General features: G+C 34.7%; 1 protein-coding gene across 1 annotated transcript; it reads right to left on the bottom strand.

Moving 5' to 3' along the window:
- Positions 1–392: 392 nt before the first annotated feature.
- Positions 393–26,946, bottom strand: BTBD1 (BTB domain containing 1). Its single transcript, XM_074295289.1, has 8 exons — positions 26,150–26,946; positions 14,989–15,145; positions 12,474–12,579; positions 9,539–9,736; positions 8,499–8,691; positions 5,384–5,471; positions 1,749–1,895; positions 393–1,264 (listed from the first exon to the last, which is right to left on the bottom strand). Exons 1-8 carry the CDS (start codon positions 26,602–26,604, stop codon positions 1,106–1,108), a joined length of 1,503 nt encoding a protein of 500 aa, XP_074151390.1. The 5' UTR covers positions 26,605–26,946; the 3' UTR covers positions 393–1,105.
- Between the last annotated feature and the right edge of the window lie 277 nt (positions 26,947–27,223).

The following is a 27,223-nucleotide window of genomic DNA, read 5'->3' as shown; positions in this document are numbered from 1 at the left end:
TACCACTATATTTCCTTGACTCTACTTTAAAAAGGCTTTTATACTAAAGTTCTAGTTCAGATGAACACTTTTTATTCAAACATTCTATTTAATGATTCTTCCATAATGTATTCTTTGAAATTCCCTTCTCAAAAATAAAATGCTTTTTATAACAAATTATTTACTTAAAAAAAAAATCAATATAATTTTACCTGCTCTATTTCAAATATACTGGAATAGCTGAATCCATGATTGTAGCACTATCAATAAAATGTTCAGTAGATCTCTGTGTAATGTACCATATAATTACCTCATTCTCTGGAACACAAAGTATCATTCATTCCAAACTCTTCCACCCCTACCCCCCAAAAATTACACGCAGTGATGCAGTATCCAGTCTTAGATAACTTCGCTTTTTCACATTTTACATTATTGTAGATTTATTTATATAAAACTCCAATTTATAGTTTATAAGTTCTACTATGTAACTACATTACTATACTACTACAAAATAACCAATTCTTTAAATGGATTCCAGATTTCTTCAGGTAAGCAGATAAATACTTTTCAACACTTAGAAGCATTTTTAATGCAATTCCAAATATGTTCGTGGTTCCCCAAGATTCCAAAACCAAAGATACAAATCCAGTTTTCATATTTCCTGAAAACAGTTATTTGAATTAATAAAAGGTTTAGCAAGAATACTGACCAAGCCCACATGGATCAATTTACCCATCCAATTGGCAAAACAGTAAAAAACTCCAAAACATCAACTGTCCTTAACAAGTAAGGAACTTTCCATTTAAAAACTACTGAAAGATTATCAGCCAAACAAGCTGATTTATGAAATCATACAAGTGAAAGAAAGCACAAGTAGCTGCTTAAATATGTATTTTTTTATAATTAAAGTCCTGTACTTTTCTCCTAGTTATATGAAAATGAAACACTCCATTAAGTTCTTCATAGCCTGATGATAATCATGCAAAAGCCAATATGGACATTTTTCTATCTTTCCTAAGAAACTAAAATGTTTCTTATATATTAAAATTATGAACATTCATAACACACTACTAACATTAGCAGCTAGTTAGTTACGCCTTTCAGGTTAGTCTGTTTATTTGCTGAATTATGTATAAAATATTATTTCTGGTATTTGTCCATCTTCTATTGATGTACCATTATTATTGCCAGGAGAACTAAAAAATGAAAATGTTGTTTTGCTTGCAGCAGGTGTTTCATGTACTACTTTCTTCAATCCTTTTGTGCCATAGTGAGAATCTGGACCCTAAATCAGAAACAACAAAATTTGTCAGCAAATAGTTACTAAAAATGAATACTACACCTTATAACTGCTACATAATACTTTAAACAGAAGCTAAAGGACATTTGAAGTCACTTAAAAAAAGAACTTTTGCTGAAGACTTCAATGAAATTTACTAGGCTTCAGAAAGAGAACCGGGCAACTGGAAGAATATGATGAATAACCATTTATTCTCTTTGTCTTCTCCTTCATTCCCTAATTCCCTAAGGATTCCCTAATGAAATGTTAAGTATTAGAACTCAGTTTACACATAACATTTTCTCCTAAAAACCAAAGTAAAGAATCATTTTCTCCATAGTCTCTCTTATTTCTACCTAGAAAGGCTCCACTATTCAGAATTCATGTCTGATAGCAGCTTCCAATAAAATAATAGTAACAAAAATTTTAGCAATGGGCACACATTAACTTGTAAAGTTATATAATCTTTAAAAAAATTATATAGTCTTACTTTGAGTGTTGCACACGCTGTATAGCAGACATTGGGTAATATTTCTATAGGTTCTTTGAACATGACCCGGAAAGTATTAGCTGTTCCATCACAACTAAATCCAGTATCATTTTGTCCCAGAGTTTGTTTTTTTTCATATTCAATTATCTGTAATAAAAAGAAAATTAAATATAAACTACTTCAAGGAAACAAAAAAAAGTTCCTAAAGCAAGAATGGTTATAGAAATAAGGTGGAAAACTATAACTTAAGTGCAAAATTGGACAAATCTCTTATCTTAATTTCCACTTTTCATAAAAGTTAGAAAATGTTCAAATAACAAGTATTTTATATTCTGAAGGACTGTTTTGAAAGAAGGCACCAGTGCATTACAGAAAGGGCAGTTGACTACATATGAAAACCATAAGCATTCAGTGGCCCTTTTATTTAAGGAGGTGATTTTTTTTGTTGTTGATATTGTTTAATGGTTAAATCATTTTAAAGAGCTTCCTTTTTTAAAAGCCTTTGGAATTTAAAAAATTGTCTTTTACTATTATAATTTTATCTGTTCCCCTAAGAAACACAAAATAATCCAAATAAAATCTTTTTTTTCTTGCTTTTGATTGTTAGTTGGTTTTTTGTTTTGGGGGGGTTTTTTGGTTTTGTTTTTGCTACCAGGTGTCATAGATCCTATTGTATAACTGACAATAACTAAGGTGTCTGGGCACTCCAGGAATTATGTAAATCAGAAAAAAGCTATTTTCTAACTCAACAACATTAAGTGAGAATAAGTCAACAAGAATTTATTAAGCACCTACTACATTCCAGGCACTGCATTGAACACTGGGGATACACAGAAAAAACAAAAACAGTCCCTGCTCTCAAGGAGTTCACAATATTGGGGAGACAACTTATAAACAAGAACAATTTGAAACTGATGAGGTTTGGCTCAGGGCAGAGAATTTTGAGAACCCCCCCCCTTCTGGTTGGCACAGGTCCTTCGTAAATGAATTCACAAACCCGAAAAGTTAGACTGGCAAAAGAAGTTTATTCGCACTGGGAAGTCAGCTTTGCAGGCTGACTTCCTTAGTGGCAAGGTCCTCAAGTCCTGAACTGTTTTGTGATATCCAAATCTGAAATCCCAGCTTCCTGAAGAAAACTCTAAACAAATATCCTACTGGCATCTCTAACTAATATGTCCAAAAACAATTTAATTCTCTTTGCTCTTGAAGCCATTCTTCCTCCCCCTTTCACATATTTCTGTCCAAGACACATTCAATTAGTATACTTTCAACTTACCTTTCTTCCTTTTCACATCCAATCAGTTAACAAATCTTCTTGATTCCACTTTCCCAATCTCTCCCATAAATAATTCACTAACACCCAAAGTATTGCCCATTTCCACCTACCAGGACTACTAAAAGATCTTCCTATTTTGATATTTTCCCTCTGCTAATTCATCCTTCATACAATTTTTAAAATACTTGAATGCTTAAGAAAGATCTGATCTCATTCCTCTGCTCAAAAGTTATCAATGTCATTATTCTTCCCATGACCCTAAAAAAAAAGTACTTCAAAGTTCTTTGTCTGGCATTGAAGGACCTCCAAAGTCCCACTCTACCTTTCCAGACTATCCTCTGTCACCCCCTACATATAATCTATTAGTTTCAGAAAACCTGGTTTACTTGAAATAAGCTGTGAATCCCCTAGCTTCTGTGCTTTTACTTAAGCAGATCATTATTCCATATTCAATTCCTACCCTTCTTTTAAAACCCAAGTTAAATACCACCTTCCTAAATAGCATTCTTATTCCCCCTAACCCAAGTTGGTAAAGAAAGAAATATGCTATACTTCACATAGCATTTTATTTTAAATTTCTTTTTGCACTTATTTAATTTTAGTTATTTGTTTGTCTTATTTCCTTTACCATAATGCAATTTTAGTTTTACAAAGGCAAAAACAATGTTTAATTTCAGCTCTGCATACCTATCACAATTCTCTGAAAGCAGTATTTTGAGAAATGATTTTGTAAATCAATGTCTCTAATTTGAAGGTGAAAAAAAAGATGGGTAGCGTTGTTAAAAACAATAATGGTGGTAAAAAGGAATGTCAGGAATGAAATCACAGATCTAGGGCTAAAGTGGACCTTGGAGCCCATCTAGTCCAATCCCTGCATTTTATAGCTGAGGAAACTGAGGTAAAAAAAAATATCCTGAGCTAAGGCACAAAAGTGGTAACAGTGAATAAAATATAGTTTGTCTACAATGTACTTTGTGAACATAAGGGTAATGAAAGATAAGGCTGGAAAAACAGATTGGGATTCTACAGTGAAGTGGTTTTGAATGATAAGCTATGTTTATGATGGGGGTTGAGGTCCCTTTAAGATTCCTTTCTAATTGCTCAACCCCCATGGCTGACCTTGATTCACAAATCCTGGTCAAAAGCATCCTTTTGAATATCCTGGCCCAGCCCCCACCATCAGCTCAGCTTCCCCCAGCCCTCACCTGATCTGAGCTAACTGAAAAGCCCACCAAGAACTTGGGGGTACTGCCCACAATCTTTTAGGTATAAAAGAGCCAAGCGGAGCTCTCTCTTAGCAGGAGCCCTCTCCACCGCCACATGGTATCCTTCCAACCATCTAAGGGTTCCTGCCCGCCCAGCGGCCACCTTCTGCCCTGGCATTTTTCTAACTGAACTTTACTTCCAAATTCCTACAATAAACCTTTTATTTATCAATCTAGGTTTTCAGGCCTGTAAATTCATTTACAGGGGACACTACGCCTCATGGGATTATCTTTGCTCCGAGAAATGGGGTTCCCCCTTTTCTTTCCCTCATTATTTAAACTATTTTATAAATAGCCACTAACTACTTTTAAAAGCAGGGAATCATTATTGAATTGTCAACCATACAAAATGGATTAGAATGTGAGAAAAAAGTGTGAAAGTCATTCCAGGAATCTAGGCAAAAGATAACAAAGAACTAAACTACAAGGGCAACAGGAAAAAAAAGAAATGGATATAAGTTTATAAATGAAAATATTTCAAGGATTATGTGCAAAAGAACTTAGTTTTATTGTTTATTGCTATAGGAAATCAAGCTAGGACAGAAGAATAAATTTTTTTAAACTAAGCTATTACAAAAAAATAAAAATTTTTTGTGAGGCAATGAGTTACCTAGCTCATCACTGACAATCTAAGGAAAGGCAAAAATAACTTTATGAGGATTCCTCTTCTGGAAAGATTAATCTTGATATTCTTTCCAATCCTAATGTTCCCTGATTCTTTTGTTTTGTTTTTTGTTCTATGATTCTAAATGAATTTCTTTACAATGAGGTAGTCTCTAAAAGTTCATCCTGCATATATAGATTAAAATTAGGCTTCCAGAGCTATTATCTCTCTGAGATCCACTGGAATTGCTGTTTTTCCTCAAAGGCTTAGTCTATTCCTAAATCTCATAAAATAAAATTCTAAATGATCACAAACATTTTTTTTCTTCATATGATTTAACAGAAAAGATAGTCTCCAGTAATATACATAATTTTGTAACTTTAATCAAATAATGATTTTAATGAAAATTTAAAATGGGGTTTTATCACAAACTTATTATAAATACATACAAATTTCCATTAAAATGTATTATGGAGAAAAAAAGTGGTACCTGTATATTCACTTGATAATCTGTGGGCCCATGAATAGAACCATATAACCCAAATCCTACTATGGAGATTCTTCTATTAACTGTGAACCTAAAAAACATCAAATCAAATCAATAATAAATAGTTTTTTAAAAATCATGACCCATGTATAAATGATGACCCAGATTTATTACACAGAATTTAATATTGTGAAAGCACACTAACCTTATACTCTTTCCCCTTTTTAGAAATATTAAGAATGGCTGGATATGGTAGAACACATGTGAAATATCTGCTATCAGAGAGGTTGAGATTGATAGATCACTTGCACTTAGGAGTTCCAAGCTGCAGTACGCTAAGGTGATTAATGTCCATATTAATTCCTGGTAACTGTGTTACCAAAAGAGGGGAGAACTGGCCCAGAGTGGAAGAAGAGAAGATCAAAGCTCCTGTGCCAATCAGTACTGGTATTAGACTTGTGAGTAAAAAAAAGCCCTGCAATAAGCTCAAAAATATATATAATTTCTTAATGATTTCAACTGGGTTTCTTCTGATGATTCCCTAGGATTTGCCAAGTAGACTATGACATAGGTAGATATAGTTTTGTCTCCTCTTTAACTATCTTTGCACCTTTCTCATCTCACGGTCATTGCTAGTATTTCTATAGTTATTCAGTAGTTACAGTGGTGTCCAACTCTTTGTGACTACATTTGGAATTTCACTGCCAAAGATGCTGGTGTGGTTTGTCATTTCTTTTCTCTAGCTCATTTCTATGCTTATATCAAATAATAGCAGAGAGAGTTTTTGTTTCTAAGAAGTATATGTAGTCTCAGCAATTCAATATCTAAAGCAAATAATAGCATTCTAGCTTTATTCCTATATTTACTTGGAATATATTAATAGTATTCCCATGGAAAATATTGCTTACTTTTTATTTTAGAAAGTTTTTATGACATTAAAACATTATTTTCCTGTCTATGCTTTACAGAGTTTTTTCCCAAGAATAAATAACTGTTCTGAAACTTTGTAAAAAAATAAAAAGCCCTGCACTAAATCTTCTTCACTTTTACCAAAATTATGACACCACTTTTCCTAGAAAAAAATGCATAAAAATTTAGAGGGAATTCTATTCTTCTGAAAGACAAAATTAGGCCAATGACCTAAAGAACAAGAAACACTTGATTAATCTACTTAAAAGAAGCATCCTCTTTGCCCATACTTTGCTCAGAATTGAATAATAATTAAACTACTTCTAATCAGGTGGAATGGAGAATACTAAGGAGGGGGTAACCTAACAAAGGCAGGATAGATTTTTTTTTTTAAATTCCTTTCTCTAAGAAAAGAAAGATTTTAAAAGTTACATTTATAATTTTTTTCCCCTCTCAAGCAAGCCATCCCTTATAATATAAAAAAGATGGGGGGGAAAAGAAGTTCAATTAAACAATATATTGTCCAACTTTGCAAAGATGGGATATATATATATATATATATATATATATATATATATATATATATATATATATATATATATATATATATATATATATATATATATATATATATATATATATATATATACATACACATACATATACTAACATTCTAACATAATTTTGAGGTTTCAAGGAGCCACAATTTGGTAATCACTAATCTCAGTTAACTAGCTAACAAAATTACTCACTTCACCATCCAACTATTTGAACTAAAAAAGGCTTTAATATATACATCTGAACTAATTGTCAATATATTCATTAAAGGACTCTCTACATGGCCTGGAGATAAGGGGCAGTCATGCATGGACATAAGAAATAAAGAAATGTGGTCAGTATAAATTTTAAAGTCTGCCTAGAGATTACTTAATGAAAAAATTTTTTCTTTTTTTCTTTTTTTTTGCTGAGGCAATTGGGGTTAAGTGATTTGCCCAGGGTCACACGGCTAGGAAGTGTTAAGTGTCTGAGGCCACATTTGAACTCAGGTCTCCTGACTTCAGGGCTGGTGCTCTATCCAACTAGCTGTACTGAAAGTATCTTTAAAAAAAAAAAAAAAAAAAAAAAAAAAATTTGAAAACATAACTATTCTTATCACCATCTGCCTAAACTTTCTCTTGTCCAGCTAAATACTCCTAGTTTGTCTTTCTTAGTGTTATCATCCAGCAGGGATTTAAGGCATTTTACCCTTCTGGATAGACCTTTCTAGACATTCCCCAATGTATCAATATCCTTCTTCCTCAATGTAATACTGGTGAAAAAACTAAACAGTACAAGGTCACATATCTCCCTAGAATACCCAATCTTTCTTCTAAGATGTCATCAGACTATTGTTATTTGTTAATGACTATTCAATCAGTTTCAAATTTACTTACCTGTACTATCATCTAAACCAGAATTTCTTAAACTTTTCCACTTGTGACTCCTTTTTAGCCCAAGCAATATTTATGTAACTCCAGTATAGGAAGGTATATAAAATAGGTATATACATCAGATTTTTGCTGATAAATCATTATTTTGTGGACCCCGCCCCCACATTTAGTTACAAGATCCCACATGGGGTCTTAAACTACAATTTAAGGAGATGGGAAGTATATCACATCCCTGCCTTCCTTTTCAAAAGTCCAGGAAGGACTTTATTTAGGAAGTGCTTTGCTAGACTCCAAGTAAACTATATGTACAAGATTCTCCTGATCACCAGTTTAATTGTTGAAGAAAGAAGAAAGTCTGGCATAAGCTATTTTTGACGAAAGTATGCTGATTCTTTGAGGTCACTAATGATAGATAATTATTAACTATTCCTTTAATAATATGTTCTAGAATTATGTCCAGAAATAGTCACATACATACCACATTCTCCTTTTTTTGAAAACTGGAAAATCTGCCCTTTTCCAATCTTGTGATACCTTTCTCCCTTTCTCTGAGAGATTTCTATCTTATTTTTACAAAGTCTAAATAGAGACACAATAATTAAGGGAAATCTAAATCACAATCACCTAGATGATTTATTGAATAGTTTTTGGCTAAATCTAATAATTTTTGACAGTAAAATTTAACAGAATATAAAAAACACATCTTCTTCAAAATATCTTCAATTCAACATTAAAACTGTTTTTTCCCCACCTCTGCAACATGATGCTATGACAAATACCTAATTCGGTCGCTTGTTCCACTGTAACCCCAACGACTTTCTACTTGCTGGAATCTATTGATGCTGCATTCTTTTCCCCTGAGGCAGCACCTTGGTCGATCAATGTATTCAACTCGGGGTTTAGGATTGACTGTAAAATGAAGGAAGAGATTTACCACTTCTCTGTCTGATAAAATTCCAGATTGAGCAGGACCTATGGAAAGAAAAACAAATAAAATTTCAATTAAAAAAAAAATTTGTTTTAAAAATGTGCTTTGAAATGAACTTTATGAGATCAAAATGGATTTGCTAAATTCAATGCAAGTTAAAAGAGAAAAACAATTATAATAATAATAATCAGTTTTAGTCCTTTTTGAGGACAGTATATAAAAACAGGTTGTTGACTAACAAAAGGCATAACAATTAAAATACTAATCATATGATAAAATGCAATATACATCTATATGAAACTATGTTTCTTTTAAAGAGACAGTCCAAATGACTAGAATTAAATTCCACTTAATTAAAATTAAATTCCACACAAATTAAAATCCACTAGAAGGTTGGAAAAGAAATGCAAAAGAGTACAGAGGAAAGAGCAATGGATTTGTAATCAGGAAACCTAAGTTTAAATAATAAAGTGTCACACCTTGAGCATGTTGTGTAACATCTCTCTGGCCTTCAGAAAGGATTTGTTGGTCTTTTAAAACTTTTCATTTATAATCTAATGATAGGAAATCATATGGAATTGGGAGGCCTACAGAAGTTAAGTGACTGATCTAAAGTCACATGACTACCAAGTAGTATCACTGGAATCAGATCTCAAGTCTCCTGACTTCAAATGAAATTCAAATCCACAGCTTCATACCTATTATTTGACCATTCTTTACTTGCTATCTTTTCCTCATATACTTCTGATGCGATTTCTAACTACTTTTACTTAGGCTACTATAGCCTGCCTCCATTTTTTTGTTGCTATGGTCCTCCACCCATAGGGCCACTTCTCTTGGTCCAACCACCAAAATGATGCCCAAAGAAATTCTGCCAAAATAGTATCTTACCTGCAGCAAACTCCTCAATAGTCATCAGTGGAAAACGGATTAATGAGAGCGCTTTTCCCAGCACCTTCTGTTTGTTTGCAAAAGTCACTGGTAGTTGCTGCCTCTGACATTCAGCTTCTGCCCATCGAACAACTGCTCCAAAGAGTCGACTTTCTCTAATACTAAGTGTATCTCTTTCCAGAACGGCACATAATGTGTCTAAAGGCAAGACACAAAATCCAATTTAAACTATATTTAAAATATTGGCAGCTTAACATTATATCTTTATTTAAAAAAAAAATTAAGTTTCTACTCAAAAAAGCACATTAAACTTGTAAGCCATCAAAAATAAAATGTTATTAAAAAATCAAAACTTATGCAAATCACTCGGGTGTCCAAAAACTCTTGGTGCAATTTTAAGTTTTAATAGCTTAAAAGGCTTAATTGCTTTAAGCTTTAATAGTTTAAGTATACAAGATATATCTACCATTTCTTACCAGTATGATATTAGGCAAGTCACAATTTCCCTGATTTTAGTTCCACATCTTTAAAAAAGAGACTTGGAATGGATGAGTTTTAAGATCCTTTCCACTTCTAAGTCTATGACATTATATCCTATGATTATGCAAAACATATGGATGGCCTAAAGTCCATGCACAAATCACTCTTTATTAATATCAAACCCTTTTTTTTTGGATACAGTACTGATCAGCTTCTGCTTGGCTATCTGACTTCTAAATCTTGCTACTAAGAAAGAAATTATTTTTAAAATATGGATAGAAAAATGATTTAGTACTAAAAAAAAAAAATAAGCTTCATAGGATCAATAATTTCAAATCCCTCTTTTTATAGATGAAGAAACTGAGGCCCAGCCAAGTGAAATTACTTGCCTAAGGCTGCATTGATATTAAATAACAAGGCAGAAATCTGAATCTATATTGCTGATCTCAAAACCCAGTATACATGGCCTAGAATCTGGAAAATTTATACAGAATAGCTTTTTCTTCAAAGACACTATATGAACATGGCACTATTCTATAAAATCTGTGCAATACAGGAATGTCAAGCTAAAATTTAAATGGAAGGCATATTACTATTTGAACTGAAATCAACCAAAAATTTATAGAGATAAGTGAACCCAGTAATAGAAAGCAAAATAAAATTATTTTCTTTTAAACTATCATTCATCAATTTCGCCATGGGGGATGGGGGTGGGGATAATTCTGCTCTCTTATACACATCTTAATGTAAGCAATGTTGTTTTTCTTTCTCGTAGGTTTTCCCCTTTTGATCAGATTTTTCTTGTGCAGCATGATGAACATGGAAATATGTTTAGAAAAACTGCATATGTTTAACATTTATTGGATTGCTTTTGCAAAGGTGAATCTTGAAAACTATCTTTGCATATATTTGGAAAAAAGAAAAAGCTATTAAAAAAAGAAAGAACAAAAAATAATGCAAGAAAATTATATGTGGCTTGAATACTGTGAACTGAAAACTTTATAATACAGATGATTTCATTATATAGAAAACTACTGAGAACTACAAATCCTGCTTTCACATACACTAATAATTCTAAACTATTATAGACAAAGCTTGCTCATCAAAAACTTTTAAAATTAAACTTGCCACATTATTGATACTTTTTTGCCTCCTTTTCTAGAACAAAATCTGATAAAATTGTAAAATAAAAGTCAGGAAAAAAATTACTAAATGGGTAACATACCATTTATTCAAAATACCAGACTTGTAACAACCATAAAACTTTGAAACAGTTAAAACAGCAAAAAGCCCTCAAAGTAAAAATCCCAAATGGGTTGTCACAAAACCCCTTCACTTAAAAAAGGCTGTTAGTCAAAACCTTATTGACTTTTTAAATTGAACTTGTTAAACTTAATTTTTCTTCCTACACCAAACTAAATCAGACCAAAATAGATTAGAAGTAGCAAACTAAATAGGACATAAAGTAGCTATGCATATATTGACAACAGCCAGAAGTAATAACTAAATACCTAACAATTAAGACAAACATAGCATAACTCTGCTATGTATTATGTATTAAAGTACAAGAATAGGTCCTAAATTAAATCAACAAATATTCAGGAGACAGATTACTAAAATGTCATCAAGAAAAGGATGAATTGTGTTCTGTATTCTCCATGAACCCTTCTCAATAGAGCAAGGTTTCTGAATCATGCTTTCTCCTGCCAAGAGCTCCTTTAAAAAAATTTGAAGGCAGATACTTAAGATACAGAATACCAAATTGAACTCTACCCAGCCAAGTTTTAAAGGATGATTGAATCATCCTTTAAAACTTGGCTGGGTAGAGGGCATGAATGTCAGAATATCAAAAGCAAAAAGCATGAAGGTGACAGTTAGACTGGTTTTTCTAGAAAGAGTTTAGGAGGGTGAGTAGAGAGATTTTTCAAGATCTGGCTTAAACCTGACCAACCTCAACTTGAATCAATCTAATTAAATTCTATATCTAAGAGTACAATGGGACCTGCTGAACTCTCAGAACAATTATTTTTTGATTAACTCATTTGGCAAATAGTCATGCATATAAACAATTATGGTATCTCTTCCACTGTCTTACTGATCAACTTCTTTATTTATATGATTTACTAAGTTCCTTCATCAAATAAAATATGAACACCTTCAAAGAAGCTTTCCTTATTCTAAATAGAACTATTCTATATAGAAATGGAACTAGCATATTGGTTGTGCTTAATATTTGTTGATTTGACTAGATGTTTAAGATGACAGTAAAATTAACATTTCAGGTACATTTCCTTAAAAATAATTAAAATAACTCAATTTTGACACCAAAAGGGATAGAATTATATGAACTTTCTAATCAATTGACCTTACATATCTCACACTCCCAATAATGCCCCCCAATGAAGCATTACTATACTCAGAAACAATAAAATTCAGTTCAAAATAAATAACTTACCTATGTCAATATCAGTAAAACCTTCTGCACTGATTGCATCCATTGTACTTTTGTCTATAGTGTCTAGACAAAGACTAGCAAGCTGAGGTTCATCAAATAATCGAGCCTAAGCATATAAAAAATACTTATTTTACTTACAGGCCAAAGATATTCTGATTTGACACTGCAAATAAATGTCACACCAAATACGTCAAAAGTAGCTACTTGCTTTCATTCCAATGTTTTAAGTATTTATCAATTTCTTAATTATATATCATTTAAAAAATATGTCCATTCCAATATTTTAAGTACATATAGTACCATACAGCCCTTTCCCTTACTAGGTGCTTAAAAAATTGTCTCCTTGGGGGCAGCTAGGTGGCGCAGTAGATAGAGCACCAGCCTTGAATTCAGGAGGACCAGAGTTCAAATGTAATCTCAAGACACTTAACACTTCCTAGCTGTGTGACCCTGGGCAAGTCACTTAACCCCAGCCTAAAAAAAAAAAAAAAAAAAAAAAAAAAAATTGTCTCCTTAATGTGCCCCTTGCAACTCCATTTGAGATTTTCTTGGCAAAGATGGTTCGCCATTTCCTCCTGCGGCTCATTTTTCAGATGAAAAAACTGAGACAAACAGGGTCACACAGCTTGAAAAGGTCTGAGGACAGATTTGAACTGTTTTTGCTGACTTTAGGACTGGCACTCTACCCATTGCACCGCCCAGTTTTTGTCTCTGCAAAATTACCAACGAGATATTGTCAAATCCAAATGTCTTTTTTTTTTCAGTACTCATTTTTTAAGAACATAACATTGTCAAATACCCTCTTCTTTGGAAACTCTCTTCTTTTTGTTTTTTCTGAGTTCTTAAATCTCCCTGTCTAATACTCTTTCTCCATCTATTTATGGGAAAAAAGATCTGAGTTTTTCTCTTCTCTCTCTAGCTCACGGGTTCTTAAGCTGGAGTCTGCAAAGTTAAAAAAAAAAAAAAATTATACTCATTTCAATAAAATTAGCTTCCTCCTTGAAATAAAAAAAGTACTTCTTCTTCAGATTATGTCATTTCCCACAATCACATTTAATTATCTCTATGAAAATGACTACAAAATCTCTATGTCTAGTTCTAATCTGATATCTTGGGCTTCAGTCTTAGATAACCTGTTTACTGGATATTCCATAAACATCTAAAATTCAATAAATCTAAAAAAAGAACTTTTTTTCTTTTCTCTAAAATCTACTCTCTCTCTTTTGAAGTTACCTACTTCTGTCATCCTTCTAGGTAACCAAGTTTATAACCTCAAGGTCATCTTCAACTCCTCAATCTCTCTCACTCACTTACTCTATCCAATCAGTAGCGGATTTGTCATTTCTACCTCTACTCCATCTTGCATATGTCTCCTCTCTATTTATACAGCTATACCCTAGTTAAGGCCCTCATCACTTTGGCTAAAATATTACAATAGTCTCCTAAGTGGTCTTCCTGCTTCAAGCTTGTCACTTTTTCAAGCCATCCTCCATGTGGCTGCCTAATTGATACTGACACAATCTGACCATGTCAATCCCCTGCTAAAAAGCTTCAATGGCTCCCCATTGGCTCTAAATTAACATACAAAATTTTCCTTTGGTATTTAAATACAGTCTGGTTGCAATCTACTTTCCAGACTTATATGTTTTCCCTTCAAAAATTCTACATTTTAGTCAAACTGGCTTACTTACTGTTTACTTCAACACTACCATGGATTTATGATCTCACCAATATAAGTCTTTCCTACAATGTGAAGATCTCAATCTATCCATGCCTTCACATCCCATGAAATTCTATGCGCATTGTTTCATGAATTCTTAATAGAGTGTCCATACAACGTTTTAAGAGACAACACTTATTTTTCTAGATCTATTAACATTACAAGGGGACTTACAAGGGATGGTCTTAGATGCCCCATCATAGTGTGAAGGTAATCTTGTGATTCAGAAGGTCATGTAGCAGACCATGAGATCTGGCTGGATCTAACATCTAAGATCTAACAATCTTAATATCAGACTGTGTTTGTTTTCTAAGGACCAGCCTCATTAAGTAGGAAAAGACCCATCACTAGCGGAATGGTGATGAATACTAATGAATCCTTTAGACATTGCAATAAGTCAGAAAAATAATTTCTATTCAAAGTATTATTAACTTGTGATACAACTGAAAATCCCTGAAATATAAGTGTCTTAAGAGACTGGTGTCCAAGACCCAGTAATATCACTTGAACAAAGGACTCTCCAAGTTGACTCTGATGCCTCAATAGAATGAGAAGATCTTGAGTATAGGAAGATTGTGCCAGCAGAACATAAACTCTGGAAGGATTCAACAAATTAGAAAGCTTTGGATGGTGTATATGGTCTGGTATACTGGTGGTATGATTGTCATCAAAAGTATTTTTTCAGTCACAGCCTATAAAAAGACATTCCACTGAATGGCAGAACATCACATCACAGATTTTCAAAATACTGAATTAGCATGTTAACACAAACTTTATTAAGTAAAAATTACTTACCTGAGTGAGAAGCATAAAGGCATTATCTGCCCTAAGATGTTTGGTGAGAAAATCTACACAATGTGCTTCTAAAGCTGGAACTGCATATTTCTTAGCAGTATAAAGAGTTGTCATGACTGTTTCTGGACCAATCTGAACTTCATCTGAATAAAGAAATCTGGAAAACATTTCAAAAAATGAAGAAATTGTCATCAAGAGGCCATTAGTATGACAGGATTTTAAAAGCCAGTAATGTTTACTCACATATTTCATACTGGACACGAGCTGACAAAGCTACAAAGATTCAAAAGCCTACTACTATATTAATGTAGACAACAAATATTCTTTATCTGGCCCATCTTCAGACCTGCCATCTTGAAACAGTTCCAACATTAGTGGATTGGTGAATTTTCAGACACAGAGAATGTCCAAGCTTAAAAATGTTTAATGATTATTTTATTTAAATCTATCTAAAAATGTATTATTTCCTTCTCCGTTTTAGTTTTCAGGATATACTATTATTTAAACTTTTAAAGATAATTATGGCTATCACTGAATACTGTGGCATTATGAAGTCTCTAGGAATTATGATGATGGATAAGACTGCATGTACATTTATAAGGTCTGTTCACATATGTAATGGAGGTGGTGATGTCATTTTTATCATTTGATTTAGTCAGCAAAACAATTCTATAGGCTTATTAAGCACCTAGGTGTTAGACACTATGTAAAGAATTAAAATGGCATAGTCCTTTTCCTCAAGGAGTCTACAATCTATTAAAATTGTACCCAGTAAAGAATATATACATGTATATAGTATTTAATAAAAAGTAGAAGGTAATGTTGGATAGAACAAAGATCTAAAGAATACAATTAACATGTGAGGAGAGAGAAAACACTTGTAAACTGAGGGATTAGGAAAAGTGTGATAGAAAAAGGGGCAGTCCTTGAGTGGAACTTTAAGAGAAAAATTCTGACATGTAGAAATGAGAAAGTACTGGCATGAATGCATTCCTGGTACATAATGGACTGTGCAAATCCAAAGAATCGGGAGTCTGCAATTTTGAGTCTCATGAACAGCTGGCAGTCTGCTTAGGCTGAGTATTAAGAATGTATAAAGAACAGAGTGAAAGACATAAGAACTGAAAAGGTAATCTGATTTTGTTGGGGGGGGGCAGAGAAATAGGGTGAATGACAAAGCAAGTGACAGTACTGTCCAAAAAAAAAAGTTAAAAGAGTGTCATTGAAGATTTTTTTTTTTTTTAATGCACCAAAAGAAATATAGGTCTAAGGAAATGCGACAAGCAGGATAGCTTGTAAAGTAACATGTAATTTATGAAATAACATTTTTTAAAAACAAGCTGTTCAAAATAGAACATGACTTCACATACAATCCTCTTCTTATGTTCTACTTTGCATATGGAAAATCTTTTTGGCATTATATAAATTCAGAATTTTTTAAAATGTAATTTGGAGCTAATCTGTGGCAGGCCTTAAATGTTTATTTTATCTTCCAAGCAATGGAGAAATGGATGCTAAAGTTTTCTCTATATGGAGAATGACATGGCATAATATTATCTCATCTGTAAATGAAAGTAATACCTATACGTCACAAGAGTTACTGTGGAGATCAAATAAAACTTGTCTTCCAATTGTGCACTTAATAGTTGTATGATCTGAACCATAGTTTCCTTAGCTGTAAAATGGAGACATTTTTCATTCATGTTATAGTGTCCTAACACAGTGCCTTCTTGTATATAATTGATGTTTAATAAATGCTTACTAAATTGAACATGTGAGTTAGGAAGGGAATGATTAATGGAGCAAGGTCCTGGAGGAAAATGAAGGGTTCAAGGGGTTATTTAGCATTGAAAGAGAAAAGACCACTTTCTGAAACCAAAAAGAAGAGAATGGGTGAGAACATACAAAGACCTAATTCCTATTCCTATTCCTGGAAGGCACTTTTCTCTCCTCTTATCTTTAAAATACATAGCTTCTCTCCAGGGCCAGCTCAGAACCCAAATACTAAAAAATTTTTCCAGATGCCTTCCAGTTGTCAGTGCTCTATTCCTTTAAAATTATCTTAGAGTTAAGTTAAATAATTGTGTATATTTGGAACATAAGTTCCTTTAAGACAAGCACTTTCATTTTGTCTTTGTTATCAAACAGTAAAAAGAGCACTGGTCCTAGAGGCAGAAGACCTTGACTCAAATGCTATTTCTGAGGCTTATCACCTGTGCCACCTTGGGCAGTTATTTAATCTCCCCAGACCTCTGTTTTCTCATCTGTAAAATAAGGGTTGAGCTCAAAAAGTCCCTTCTAGTTTTAAATCTATGATACTATGGTTTCCCAGTGCAAAGCCTAATAGTAGTAGTGCAGAACCTCTGACTGACTGAGACTCTTTCCTCTCCCCTTTATCTCCTTTATACAATCAGTTGCCAAGTCTTATCACTCACATCTCCCAAATCTTTCATCTTTACTCTTTCTCTCTACTTACAGAACATTACCTTATTTTTAGCTCTTCTTTCTCACCTGAATTATTTTAACAGCCTTTAACTGGTGTCTAGGGTCTCTTCCCTCAAACACAGTAGCCAAAGAGAACGTCCCAAAACACATTTCATGTATAACCATGCCATTCTCCTGCTTCAACAATTCCCTATTATAGGGATAAAATCTAAGACAAAATCCAAATTCCTTTTGGAGGCACTTCAATCTCTTCATAATCTAACTCCAAACAATCTTTCAACTCCAGAAATTTCCACATTCCAGATAAACTGGCCTCTTTATTTGCTATTCACCATACAAAATATTTCATTTCCCAAGTGCTGCCTAGTTCCGTTCCTTATTTCTTCTCCTTTGTCCCACTCCCCCTTTTCTCTCCTCTTCACTTCTGTTTTTAGAATCCCTTGATATCTTTTAGGCACACTTCAAATGCTAATTCTTACAGGAGGCCTTTCCTGACACCCCCTTGTTAATGTTCTTCTTCTAAATTACTTACAAAAACATTTTACTACGTAAAAACCAACAAGAAAAACCACTTTTTCTTTTCAAATGTCCAAGCTTAAAAATGTTTAATGATTATTTTATTTAAATCTATCTAAAATCTATTATTCTCTTCTCCATTTTAATTATCAGGATATACTATTATGTAAACTTTCATGGATGACTACAGTTATCACTGAATACTAGTACTATGATCTCTATGGTACTATGTGGTACTATGAAGTCTCTAGGATCTATAATGATAGGTAAGACTGCATGTCCATTTATAATGTCTGTTCACATATGTAATGAAGGGGTGTTGTTCTCTCTTAATATGTTCTTAAATCATTAAACTGTTTGTAGCACTGAGTAGTACCTAAGATATGAGGTGTTTTATATACCTTGAATACAGCTCAACTTATTTGAAAATCCTGAACTGGTGTGTACTATAATTCATCTTAAGCCCCAGATAAATGAATTCATTATAGATGAAAATGCAAGAAGTGTGTTTATTATATCAGCATTATATTGATATCTTTTTCCTCTCACAATTCTCCATATTCTTCCATATTCCTTGAATCATTCCTTACAAAAAATAAGAGATCAAAAAATTTCATATCACTAACCAGCACATCAACTAACTCTGACATCTATCTGATAACGTTTCCACTCCCATCATAAAAAGATTTTTTCAAAGAATAGAGAAAGTTGCGAAAGAATCCAGCCATTCTGGAGAGCAATCTGGAATTATGCCCAAAAAGTTATCAAACTGTGCATACCCTTTGACCCAGCAGCGCTACTACTGGGATTATATCCCAAAGAAATACTAAAGAGCGGAAAGAGACATATATGTGCCAAAATGTTTGTGGCAGCTCTTTTTGTTGTAGCTAGAAACTGGAAGATGAATGGATGTCCATCAGTTGGAGAATGGTTGGGTAAATTGTGGTATATGAAGGTTATGGAATATTATTGCTCTGTAAGAAATGACCAGCAGGAGGAATACAGAGAGGCCTGGAGAGACTTAAATCAACTGATGCTGAGTGAAATGAGCAGAACCAGAAGATCACTGTACACTTCAACAACAATACTGTATGAGGATGTATTCTGATGGAAGTGGAAATCTTCAACATAAAGAAGATCCAACTCACTTCCAGTTGATCAATGATGGACAGAGGTAGCTACACCCAGAGAAGAAACACTGGGAAGTGAATGTAAATTGTTAGCACTAATATCTGTCTGCCCAGGTTGCATGTACCTTCGGATTCTAATGTTTATTGTGCAACAAGAAAATGATATTCACACACATGTATTGTACCTAGACTATATTGTAACACATGTAAAATGTATGGGATTGCCTGTCATCGGGGGGAGGGAATAAAGGGAGGGGGGGTAATTTGGAAAAATGAATACAAGGGATAATATTATAAAAATATATATATATATAAAATAAAAAAAATTAAAAAAAAAAGAATAGAGAAAGTGCTTTCTTAAAATTCTTTATTCAATAAACATTTGTTTAAGGCACTATACTAAGAGATAGCAATACAAAAGTGGCAAAAGACAATAAATTTCTTCTTAGAGCCAAGCTTGGTCATTATGATTTCAATGGTGTTCAATTTCCATTTGTTCTTTCCATGTAGATTGCTAAGACTCACTGTGTATATATTTTTGGGTTTAACCTACTTCACTTTTCATCAATTCATGTAAGACTTCCCATTGTTCTTCTGTACTGGCCACAATATTTATTACAACACAGTAATTTTCTATTACATTCATATTCCATTTTCCAACTAATGGGCATCTTTGTTTCTACTACTTTGCTACTACTACTACAGCATATTCTAAACCTTGTCTACTCAGGCCTCCCAACACAGATCTTTCTGACCTTAGTTGCTCCATACTTCTTTTTCCTTTAAGCTATTCTGATTCATCCTTCTCACCATTAGTGATCCTCATTTACTCTCTTTCTATTGGCAACTTTTCTGTGATCCATTCACAAATAAAACCAAGTTTCTTCCTTCCTAGGAGGGAAAAAACCCACACTAGATTGTCCTGTGCTTTCAAGCTACTATACTAGATAGTTCAACCTTTTCACAGCTAAAATCTTAGACTAAACCAACACAAATGACTGTGAGAGTGGAGAAAGAGATAGATGCAAGAGACAACACAACAGCAGAAACAATAAGACATGGCAACTGATGAAACACGAACAGTAAAGGAGAAGAGGAGAGGATGACTCCACAGTTCCAAACCACAGTGACTGAAAGAAAGGGTGATGGTGGCATCTGACAAAAATAGGGAAATTAGGAAGAGCAGAAAGGTTGAGGGCAAAAAGAGTAAGCTTTTAGACATGCTGAGTTCTAAATAATTTAACTTGTTTGGATTTTTTCTTAATAAATTTATTTCAATCAAAGATTTGATTTTCCAATTTGAATTACCTTAAATTTTGAAGTTTTCTAAGTTTTTTTTAAATAGCTTTTTTATTTTTTTCAAAATACATGCAAAGTTTTCAGCATTTACCCTTGCAAAACCTTATGTTCCAAATTTTTCTTCCTTCCTCCCCTAAACATCAAGTAATCCAATATGTTAAACATGTGCAATTCTTCTAAACATTTTCACATTTATTATGCTGCACAAGAAAAATCAGATCAAAAGGGAAAAAAAAAAGAGAAAGGAAAAAAACAAATAAGCAAACAACAAAAAAAAGTGAAAAAAAAAATGCTATGCTATAAGCCACACTGAGTTGCCACAGTCCTCTCTCTGGATGTAGATAGCTCTTTCCATCACAAGTCTATTGGATTTGACCAGAATCATCTCACTGTTGATAACTAAGTCCACCAGAGCTGATCATTGTATAATCTTCTTGTTTCTGTATACAATGATCTCCTGGTTCTGCTCACTTCAGTTAGCATTAATTCATGTTAAGTCTTTCCAGGCCTCTCTGAAATCATCCTGCTGATCATTTCTTATAGAACAATAATTTCCATAACATTCATATACCATAACTTATTCAACCATTCCTCAATTGATGAGAATCCACTCAGTTTCCACTTCCTTGCCATCACAAAAAGGACTGCTACAAACATTTTTGCACATGTGGATCTTTTCCCTTTTTAATGACTTCTTTGGGATACAAACCCAGTAGAGACACTGCTGGATCAAAGGATGTGCACAGTTTGATAGGCCTTTGGGCATAGTTCCAAATTGCTCTCCAGAATTGTTTGATCAATTCATAACTTCACTAACAATGTATTGGTATCTCAGTTTTCCCACATGCCCTCCAACATTTATCATTATCTTTTCCTGTCATCTTAGCCAGTCTGAGATGTACAAAGTAACTTGTTAAATCAGTCATCTCTGTACTTCTTAAAACAAGGTCAAAATTAATATAGTGATACAAAAAAAGGAATAAAAATCATAAAAGTTATGCTGTGTAATTGAAATCACTCAATTCTAACCTAATCAAATTAGTTACTGATGATGAAAAAGGAAATAGAGATGAGGGGGAAAAAACAATGAAATCTATAGTAGTCATACAAAAGTTAAATCAATATAAATCAATTGCACTAATAAGATGAACAAGAGACTCAAAAAAAGGTTCTTAATCAGTTAAAAAAAAAAAAAGAGAGAGAGAGAGAGAGAGAGAGAGAGAGAGAGCGAGAGAGAGAGAGAGAGAGAGCGCGCATTGAAAATCAGTAACCAAAATTTTGGTAGTATAGACTAGTTGTTTTCAAAACTCAAACAGAAAGAGAGATTTCTGCTGGCAGTATAATCAACATTGTTTGTATTGGGTTTTTTATTTATTTTCTCAAACATTTCCCATTACATTTTAATCTCATTTCATCATTAGGGAATTTTGGTGCCTATCCTGAATGGGCAGTCAACCACTGTGAGTCTGCCACTTTTGATTTAAACTATAAATAAACTATTTTGTAACAACTGCTATAGAGAAATCTACTGGAAAATTATGAGGAGTAAGACTCACAGAATATATAAAAGCAGTGGACAGTAAAAGCACTATATAGAAAACTTGGTAAGAGACCCCATTAAGCAAAATCATTTCAAGGATATTTAGGAATGAAGGATGGAGGAGAGAATAAACATTTATATACTGCCTATTATATACCTAGGAGTAGGCTAATCACCTTACAAAAGATTATTTCATTTGATCCTCATAATAATCTGACTAAGGAGTTTCAACTATTATCCTCATTGTATAAATTGAGGAACCTGAAGCAAATAGAGGTTAAAATGGTGTCTGAGGTTAGGTTTAAACTCAGGTTTTCCTGAATCCCTCACATTAAAACTAAAAATTACATATTCTGAACTAATAATTTCAAAATGCAGTTTAAAAATATATTCTCATTTATTTTTAAAACATTTGATGCCCTTGTATTTATAGCATAATTCTTTTACCTTCCTTTCCACTGAGCCTATTCTTTTAACAGAAAAAAAAAAAACAAAACACCCTACACAATCAGCAAAGCCCACATTTGAAAATTTATTCGACTTATGTAGACCCTCAACCTTTACTCAAAGGAAAAAGGAATATTTCATCATTTGGTCTTCAAGGCCAAGATATAATTAATCACACTTAAGCAGTTCTTTTACTTTGTTACTGATGTTACTAATTTTATTCTGTTCTCTGATTATGTTTACTTCATGAAGCATCAGTTCATACAATGTGATCCCATACATATATTTTCTCAATTCCCCATATTTGTTGTTTCTTATTTATCACATTCTGTATTACATTCACATACTACAATTTGTCCAGCCATTACACTATTAATGGCTACCTACTTGATTTTGTGTCCAGTTTTTTTACTACCACAAAAAGTTGGCCATTTTAAGTCACAAATAATGTACAAGTTTGAAAGAAAAGGGGGATATAAAAAGAATAATTTATCAACAAGTTCTGTTCTGTCCTCAAATCCAAATGATGAAAACGTTTACCAAAACCCCACTATATCATCTATCTGCCTCAAAAAGAGAAACAAGTATGGTATAGTAGTAGTCAGTGAACCTGGTCCCACTACCACAAATTAGCTGTATGATCTTAAATAAGGCCTCTCATCTCTCTTGGATTCATTGTGGATAATATGGCTAGAACACAAATATCAAGACGCTTCTTTAACAAACAAAAAAACTGAAGAATCAGAGATAAAAGAGCAGCCATTAAAAAAAAAAAAGTCAATACTATATAGTCACAGAAAAATGAGTATTAAAGACACTATTACTTTTAACATATAATTTAACATAATTAATATGTGTTGGACTACCTGCCATCTAGGGGAGGGGATGGGGAAAAGGAGGGGAAAAGTTGGAATAGAAGGTTTTGCAAGATCAATGTTGAAAAATTACCAATACATATGTTTTGTAAATAAAAGGCTATAATAATTTTTTTTTTTAAAACCCCACAATTACTGACCTATTCCAGAAAAGACTGGTCAGTATAAAACAGAAATATGTATCATGTCATAATGGCCTCCCAAAAAAGATTTAGCAAGCAATAGTAGTAGAAATGGTACTGGCTAAAGCTATCAACTGGGGGAAAATAACAGCATTTGACTCAATAGAAAAAAAAAATTTTTAAATTTTAAAAAGCACAACTGAACTAGAAACATAAGACACAAAGTTCACAAAATATTCATGCTAAATTATTAAATAACTGGAATTCAGTTAAGTGCTGCATTTTATAATGTTTATTCTTAACAAATGAGAAAAAAGATACTATCTTACTAACTAGCACTAAAAAAAAATCACCAATAGCACAAAAACTATGACAACTAATTGAAAATGTTAGTTGCAGGGGCAGCTAGGTGGTACAGGGGATAGAGCACCAGCCCTGAAGTCAGGAGGAGCTAAATTCAAATCTGATCTCAGACACTTAACACCTCTTAGCTGTGTGACCCTGGACAAGCCACTTAACCCCAATTGTCTCAAAGAAAATGTTAGTTGCTACAATCCAACAAATATGAGTTTTCCATTCATTGACTGCACTGACAAAACATAATATGAGTGAAGAATAGGGACAACTAAATCAATGAATCAATCAATTCAAACAATTGATGTGAAGGCAGTAAGAACAGATCAAAAAAGTAAAGGATCAAAACCAATTCAACCCACTCCAGTAATGACTACAAATCAGAACATTACAAAACTTAGAATAGGATGTGAACTAAAACATGAATATACTCTCGACCAATTAAAGAAAGAAGCTTAAACTTAATAGCTATCAAAGCAATTTAGAAGGTGACTCTGGATTAATCAATTACAAAGCAATACCAAATATCTTCAAATACAACACTCACCTCACCTAGGTAAACAACCAGATATCACATACAAACCAACACTCAGAACAAGTATGTGAAAACAATCCACCAAGGCAAATATTCATAAAACTAAAACCAAATTGGAGAGATGAATACTCAAATACCAGACCAACTCACAGTAGAAGAGTAATACATGTTAACATTGTTCTGGAAAGGAAACTTAGTAATGAAAGGAAGCCTAAGCAGGCCAGAACAGTTACATTCTAACAACAAAAAACTGATAGTACAAATTTCTGGAAATATTTCCCAGGGGAAACTGGAAATTTTTTTATCCTTATTATAAATGAAAGAAAAGTGCCAGAAATAATGTACTAAAATGTGATGTGACTCTGAATTAATATTATGTTAAAGTAAAGATACTTCATCATAAATATGTGAAATGGCAATAAAATGTGAAGACAAATCTGTTTTCTACTGAAAACCAATACTATACATGTTTTCATTTATGGGAGTGAGGGTAGGGAATTCCAAAGTATTCTCTCTTCTCACTTATTGGCCGGTTCACTTTCCTTGGTATTAAATAATCTCATCATTTTGAGCTCTTAAAAAAAAAAAAAAAAAAAAAAAAAAAAATTCTATGAAATGTTAAGTTTCACCCAAACTGAAAAATTTCATCCTCAAAAAGTCAACATAAAATTAAACTGATTCTGAAACTTGGGGTAGCACATGTTGATATCATGTACTGAGTACTTAAAACAGAAGTCAAATTTACTCATTTTAAAAGCTTTAAACCTTTAAAGGTTTAAATTAAAAATTTTAAGCCATTAAAAGTATTAAACCATTAAAGGTATTTCAAATTAGAGATATAAAACTTGAAAATCTTAACTTTTTCAATTCGGTATTTATTCATCAATAAATTTAAACTATTTGTCCTCTCAAATTAACAGTAAGATAGAATAGCATTTTATTTTCCTGAAACTTAAAATTAATCAAACTTTTTTCAGGATAAAATTAAGAAATTAATTAATTGTTATTCAAGAGGAATACTGGAGGTTAAAGGGCAGGGGTTCAAATGCCAATTTTTTTTTACTTGTTTACTGCAACTTTAGTCACTTTACCCAAGCCTTAGGTATTTCACTTGTAAAATGAGGATACTGTGCTAAATTATTTATAAGGTTCCTTCTAATTCCAAATCCTTTGATCAGATAATCTCACAATTAGTTTCTAAATTACAAAGGAAAAAATGGTACTATTACATTTATTCTTTTGCCATAACATCTTCAAAGTTATATTTCAAAGCTGAAAACATTTCTCACCCTGATTTAATTTCATTTAGTGGTGTATAATAGCAACAATTACCAGGATTACAATAGAGGTAATGCATTTTATTTAAGGACTAATTAGAAAGGGAAACGGTACTTTAGCGTCCACGTAATGGGGGCTACAGTCTCTCTCCCCCTCCCCGTCAGATCAGGAGAGGACCAAACACTCATATTTGCGGCGTTCTGTATGAGATCCGCTTGCCTATTTCCTCCCTCACTGGAGTGTAAGCTCCTCGAAGACAGGGGCTCTTTTGCCTCTTTTTTGCATTCCCGGAATTTAGCAAAAGGCATAAATACGGCAAGGTTAAATCAGCCAAGAGCTAAAAAATGTTAAGAGTGGGAAGGGCCGGGTCACCTTGGAAGCGTACGGACAGTGGTAACTTCCCGACCTTGACCGGAGGCACGGGCCGGGGGCTGCCCAGGGCAGATTCACTTTCCAACTCAGAACACAGGGCTCACCCCACCACCTGCGGGAAAGGGTCAAAGGTTCCCTAGAACCCCACAAGACGCAATCCCGACAGGCCCTCGGGGAAAACTTTCCCCTCCAGTGCCAACCCCCGCCCCAGGCCGAGGCTCTTTCCGGCCCGGCCGTGCTTCTCTCACCTCAGCAGCGCCAAGAAGGCGGCGGGCTCCACGTCCGGCAGCTCAATTTCGGCCGAGGTAGTGGCCATGCCGCCGTTGAACATAGCGTCGAAGACGGCGCTGCCGGCAGCCAGCACGAAGCGATGGGCGGGGATGCGCTGGGGGCCCCCGGCAGCCGCGGCCCCGGCGCCCCCGCGGCCCTTGCCCAGCACGAAGCGCACGTCGCTCAGCAGCTCCGTGTTGAAGAGGAAGGCGAAGCGCTCCTTGAGCGACGCCTTGGTCGCCTGCCAGTTGTACAGCGGCTCCCGCTGCAGGGCTACCGGCGCGGCCGGCCCCTGAGGCGAGAGCGGCGGCGGCGGAGGGGGCGGAGGAGGTGGCGGCGGCGCCAGAGGCTGCTGTGCCGAGGCCCCGGCGCCCCTATCGGCCTCCGGACCCAGGAGAGAGTCCCCCGGAGCTGGGGCCCCGATTCCGGCCATGCCCTAACCGCCGCTAGTCCCCACGCAGCGCGCTCCCCGCAACAGCTTAACAGGCGGTCCAGGCCCCGGCTGCCATTTCTTTTCCCGGCCCGGTCGGGCCCAGTCCCGGGCCCAGGCCGCGGCTGTGAGGAGCCTCCCTCTCGCTGCCGGTTCCGTTGCGTTAGCTTCCGAACCTTCCGGGAAAGTGCCACTTCCGGCCGCTACCCACGGGAGGTGGGAGGAGCGCCCACGCACGCGCCCCCGAGCCAGACCAGCGGAGGGGCGGGGGAGGGGAATGGAGAAGGGCGGCGCGAGCACCTAGAGCTCTACTAGGTGATGCTAAGGGGCTCCCCGGGACCTGCGGGGGAGGCGTGGCTGAGGTCAAACCCCAAACGGGGAGGAGGTGCACCAACACACCCCCTTAAGTGATCATCTGCCCACGCCCACTTGGAAAACGGTGCAAAGGCGAGTGCAACTCGGATGTCGCGGATTCATCTCCGCTTAGCATGCAAATATAATGGGTCGGGGGCCGATAGGAGCGTGCAGAGACGGCCGCAGCTATGACGCAGGAGAAATTTGCTCGAGGTGGTCTGTTCCGCACCCCCGACCTGGGTTAGTCCCTTCCTGACCTGCCCTGTGC

This window comes from Sminthopsis crassicaudata, chromosome 2, assembly GCF_048593235.1.
Source record: "Sminthopsis crassicaudata isolate SCR6 chromosome 2, ASM4859323v1, whole genome shotgun sequence".
Classification (NCBI taxonomy): domain Eukaryota; kingdom Metazoa; phylum Chordata; class Mammalia; order Dasyuromorphia; family Dasyuridae; genus Sminthopsis; species Sminthopsis crassicaudata.
The sequence above is the reverse complement of the archived record's forward strand: the minus strand, read 5'-3'. Positions and strand labels throughout refer to the sequence as shown.

Coding starts and splice junctions, on each gene's coding strand:
- BTBD1 (XM_074295289.1), bottom strand. CDS start 26,604: ATGGCCGGAATCGGGGCCCCAGCTCCGGGGGACTCTCTCCTGGGTCCG. Junction 8,692..9,538: donor TATTGAGGAGTTTGCTGCAG/GTAAGATACTAT, acceptor TTCTTTCCATAG/GTCCTGCTCAATCTGGAATT. Junction 1,896..5,383: donor ATTATCAAGTGAATATACAG/GTACCACTTTTT, acceptor TTTTTATTACAG/ATAATTGAATATGAAAAAAA.